This window comes from Gossypium hirsutum, chromosome A01, assembly GCF_007990345.1.
Source record: "Gossypium hirsutum isolate 1008001.06 chromosome A01, Gossypium_hirsutum_v2.1, whole genome shotgun sequence".
Classification (NCBI taxonomy): Eukaryota; Viridiplantae; Streptophyta; class Magnoliopsida; order Malvales; family Malvaceae; genus Gossypium; species Gossypium hirsutum.
The window spans coordinates 9,681,233-9,686,319 of NC_053424.1; the positions used below are offsets into that span (position 1 = coordinate 9,681,233).

A 5,087-nucleotide genomic window follows, 5' to 3' on the forward strand; every position below is an offset into this window, starting at 1 on the left:
TAATTTTTTAATAAAAAAGAATCACTTATTTAAATTAATTGAGAATGAAAAAAATAAAATAAATTGTAGTTTTAAGTTATTTCTAAATCAATTGAAATATTATTATTTCTCTCTTATATATATATATATATGGTTATAAATGTTTTAAATAATAAGTTATTATATATGGTTATAAATGTTTTAAATAATAAGTTATTCTAGAAAGCTTATGAAATTAGTGATGAAATTTACACTTATTTATAAGGTAAGGGTAGGTTATGAGAGTCTTCTCTAATCAATGCATGATTAAAATATTAAAATAAAACTAGCATTCATGTTATTTTCTAATTAGTAAATAATTTTAGGATGTTGTATGCGATGGTGTTTGGGTGATAAATATTTATATCTGTGAAGATAAATATTTTATATTTAAAATTTATTTAATTAATATTTATAAATAAATTTCATATGTATTAAATACCAATTAAAAAAAATTTATCCATATGCTACCTCATTTTAAAATGCAAAAGAAGTGAACTTGGTAAACCACAAACATAAATAATAGATGTATTAATGATTTTGTGAATGTTAAAGCCATCCTCATTTTACATAAATTAATCCAACTCAATCAATAATTGATGAAATATAACTTAACTGTTAATCAGTTCTATCTCACTTTTCTTTTATAAATACTATTTTAATTTTTCATAATTAAAAAGTTAACTTACTTAAAAATCAGTATTTTAACAATTTGCATTAGCAAAAATTAACATTTTATATTCATGTATTTATTATGAATTTGATTAATTTTTTATAAAGTATTGTAATATTAATATGATACTATAGTCATAATCTTAAAAAAAAAAAAAGTAGTTTTGATGAAGAGGAGGTGGGAAGGCCACATATACTAATTATTATCTAGGATATTTTTTCACAAGAAAGCATTATTATCTAGGATATATAAATAATAAAGTGTTTTTTCTTTACCTTCCAATGGAAGCTCTTCAATGTGACCACTCAATTGAAAAGCAAAAAGCATGAACTGATAGTATTTTTACATACATTCCTCCAATTCTCTTATATATACACCTTGATGCTATTACTGTGTTATTATATTATAAAATTGAAGGAATGAAAATAAATAAAATAAAGGGTGAAAGAGAGGAGGAGCTGGAGTGGGCCACCTTCTGACTTCCACTAACATATTCCAAACAAATAACAAAATCAAAAGTGAGATTTCCAATCAATTCACATTTCCCCCACATTTCTTTATAATTCAACATTTCAATTATTCTTTTCTCTTTTCTTTTTTACTTGTTAAATTAAAGGTAGTAGTGGCACCTCTATTCACAATGTTGGTAAACACAAAATTAATTTTAAAATTATAAATAAATAAATAAAGGAACAAAGGGTTCAATTTTTCTTTCTAAATTATTTCTTTCTTTTTTTTTTGCCCTCTAAAATCAGCAACTATTGTTTAATTCTGAATTAATATTCCTAATCCAATAAAATAACCTCTCATCTCACAATAATTATTCTTCAATTATTACAAAAACAAATTAATATCAGTTTATATCTCATATGGTCCCCTTCAACAATGCCCAAATCCTTGCATCATTTTGCCTGTTGTTGGAACCTTGCTATTGCCCCCTCTTCTTTGAAGAGTCCTCTTCCCTTTCTATCTTCTAATTTTCCTTTCAATTTTCCCTTCTTGGAGTCTGGACTTCTTTCCAATTTCATCCTTATCAATTATCATCCCTCCAACAACTTGTATCTAGGGTTTTGATTTTCCTGATAAGAATATACACTATAGTTTGCAGAGAATCTGTTCCATTTACATATAATATCTATGGACCCCCTTTTTTTTCCCCCACCATTTCAGTCATCTACCTGAAAGTTCCTCCAAATGTTGGTGTCCAGAAATCCACAGGCGACTCATTTGTCAATGGGAATGTGCTGGAGACTGGCACTAGGCATAGTCCTCGACTTCTTAGATCTTGTTTAGGTCCTTCTGCTGGGTCCTTGGACTTCTCAGGATTCTGCCATTAAAGATTATGAGATATCAACTCTATACCAATAACACCAAGAGAAATGTTGTATTAATAATATATTAATAGTACCTGTTGAGGATGTTGTATGGTGGCTTCATTTTTCATGTATGGGGTACTTAAAACCTGCTATAGGAAAAACGCAAAACCTTATCACAACACTGTTAATATTTTTATGATTTGCATAAAAGGGAATACTAGGTGGGGGTGTTCATGGAACTTACACTGACTTGTGCATGGAGGAATTTAATGTATTCGATGGCTTCAGATAGCACTGAGGCTGTATCCGTCTACAAATAAATAATTAAGAAAAATTCATTTAATTTGATTTCTCTGAAGACTGACGAACAGTAAAAAAAGAAAAGATGAAGAGAAAACTCACTTTTCCGAAAGGTGAAACCAATTGTTGGAGTGCAGTGATTCTGTCCCCCATCTTCTCTTTTCTCACCTATGATCAATCAAAGCTATTGAATGAAATTCTCATTTATATTTCTATCGAATCATATAAAACAAATTCAAAAAAAAAAATCCTGTTGTGAAAAGTTTTATCAAAGTGATGGTACCTTAAAAGCTGGCATCGTTGATGGGGTTTCATTTCGAGGCCTTTTAGTAGAAGCGGGTTCGTTTCCACTTTTCTTCACCACAGTGCTCGTCTCCCGAACTTCGGATATATTCTGCTGACATATGAAAATTAAATAAATAAAAATTCTAACTACACATATATTCCAAACCCTAATATAGAAATAAAATGGAAGTAAAAGATTCTTCAATCCACTTTTTTTTTTTTCGTGGAGGGGGGTTCACCTTTGGTTTTTCATCGAAAGTTCCTGTTTGAAATTGGGTTTGCAATGAGGGGAAAAACCCAGGCCTAACATGATCAGTCATGGAAGCTGCTGCTGCTGCAGAGGGATTCCAAAACGGAGCATTGTTTGAGAAATGTAACTGACCATGGAGTTGTTGTTTTGGAGGTGAACTTCTTAAGAATTGTGGGACTTTGGACAAAGCATTAGGCAACAATTGATCATTAGTGTTCATTCCATAACTTGTAGGGGCGGCTGCTCCATATTGGTAATTCATTGAACGATTCTCATAAGAGGATTGTTGTTGTTGTTGTTGTGGTTGATTTTCTGACCCCAATAGCCCTTGCAGAATGGTTGAGGGACTCCCATACAAAGCTGTAGAAGAATCCATCTGGAAACTAGAAGGCAAGCTCTGGCAAGTCACAGTGCTATCACTGGAACTTCCATGGGGACTGAACTGAGATTGATCCAGTGAAAACCCTCTCCCGATTTGCTTTAACCCGGCATCCCCAGTAAACATCTTGTCTCTCCAATGAAGTTGAGACGATCCAATCCCACCTGTTTCTCGCTGTTGATGCTGATAGTTTGCATTTGAAGCATTCAAGTTATGATCTTGAAGCATCGACCTGAAACTAACCTCACTCTTATCCCCACGCCTGTTAAGACTACAAAAGAACATAACAAAAATTAAAACTTTAAACCGACAATAAACATATAAACATATCAAAGTATATTTTAAGTACTTACAGCAAAGCTTGGTTCCAATCCATGGCTTGAGAAGGAAGTCCTAAACCCATCATTTGTAAATCACTAGGTGGATGATGATGGTGGTGATGATGATGATGATGATCAGGTCCGAGTCCAACTTGAAGCTTTGGGTTATCATGGAAAACAACTGAACTGCCTGAAACTGATGAGACCGAATCCATTGGAGACCTTGCTGCTTTGATATCAACCATTTCAGTTGCCCAACCAAAGCTGTTATTAAGCCCTGAAGATGAAGAAGATGAACCAGCTGTCCTTGATGAATCCCACCAATTAGTTCCTGTATTAAACTCATCTGCCATGGCTATAAAACTCAGCTGCTGCCTTACAGTTGCTATGGTGAAGGACCTGTTTGATGGAGAGGCTTGTTTGAGGGGGGTTTTATGGTTGAATAAAATGATAGAAATGCTGCATCTCAGGTTATATATATATATAACCACACAAACATACACACCCAAAGCAGCCAAAGGATTAAACAGCTTAATTGGCAGTACTATAGTGAAACAAGTAACCAGGATGTGGTTGACATTTCTAGGGGTGATAAGACAAGGGGAAAGGTCATTTTGAAATTGAATTTTTTTTCCCTTCTGTTTTGGATTTAATATTTTAGATGCTTTATTAACTTTCTGTTAAAGTTTTGAAATTGATTTTAATATATATATATATATGGTGCATAGTCATTTTTTGTTATATATAGGAATTTTGATTTTCTCTCCTTTTTCAAAGTGTTTTTTTCATTACTTTATATGTAGGGTCTGCTTAATTTGCACAATTAATTCATGCCAAAGATGACTTCTAAAGGAAAACACGAAGTTGAGCTAATTATAGACACCCACTATTTGATTTTAACATTACTTATATTTAACTTTTAAAATATAACATTACTAATATATGATATTGTAATTATATATATTATATTTTGAATTTTTAAAAAATTAGAATGGTGTTTATATATATACTAATTAACTATATGTATTAATTAAATTGTTTTTTAATATTTAAAAAATTATAACATTTCACAAAAACATAATTAAAAAATTAAAACACAATAATATATATATGTTTATTTTTAAAACCTTTGATAGTTAAAATTACAATGATTTTCATTCTATAATAATTTAACTTTTCACAAAACTAATAAAAAAAAACATGTGGAAAAAATAAAATGGTACACCAAATGTTAAAAGCTTACAAACTATACAAAAGAGACGCAAAAAACGAGACATCCATTTATAATAATGTAAAGAAATAAATAAAAATTGATTTTAAAGTTAAATAAAATTTGTTCCAAAAATTAAACCATAAAATCAAATTAATTTCATAAATAAATAAAATATTATTTTAATATTATAAAATGCTTGACGTGTGAATGAGATTGTCACCTTATCAACTTCTCTATTGGATCGATTCATAGTTTGCATGAAAACCTTATTCTTTTGGGTAATTAATTGATATAGTAAAGATAGAGTTTTTAAATTTTATAAGTAGGATTGGA

General features: G+C 30.4%; 1 protein-coding gene across 4 annotated transcripts; it reads right to left on the reverse strand.

Annotated features, from left to right (window-relative positions):
• Window positions 1-1,396: 1,396 nt before the first annotated feature.
• On the reverse strand, window positions 1,397-4,217 carry LOC107917817 (transcription factor bHLH123). 4 transcript variants are annotated; one of them, XM_016847151.2, is made up of 7 exons: window positions 3,575-4,217; window positions 2,832-3,492; window positions 2,591-2,701; window positions 2,410-2,475; window positions 2,252-2,317; window positions 2,100-2,153; window positions 1,397-2,018 (listed from the first exon to the last, which is right to left on the reverse strand). In XM_016847151.2, exons 1-7 carry the CDS (start codon window positions 3,892-3,894, stop codon window positions 1,866-1,868), a joined length of 1,431 nt encoding a protein of 476 aa, XP_016702640.2. In that variant the 5' UTR covers window positions 3,895-4,217; the 3' UTR covers window positions 1,397-1,865. The 4 variants fall into 4 exon arrangements, with proteins under 4 accessions (XP_016702640.2, XP_016702639.2, XP_016702641.2 ...); XM_016847150.2 differs by having other exon boundaries at window positions 2,100-2,156; window positions 3,575-4,216; XM_016847152.2 differs by having other exon boundaries at window positions 2,100-2,156; window positions 2,832-3,483; window positions 3,575-4,161.
• Window positions 4,218-5,087: the final 870 nt, after the last annotated feature.

Coding starts and splice junctions, on each gene's coding strand:
- LOC107917817 (XM_016847150.2), bottom strand. CDS start 3,894: ATGGCAGATGAGTTTAATACAGGAACTAATTGGTGGGATTCATCAAGG. Junction 2,702..2,831: donor CTTTCGATGAAAAACCAAAG/GTGAACCCCCCT, acceptor ATATGTCAGCAG/AATATATCCGAAGTTCGGGA. Junction 2,019..2,099: donor CCATACAACATCCTCAACAG/GTACTATTAATA, acceptor CTTTAATGGCAG/AATCCTGAGAAGTCCAAGGA.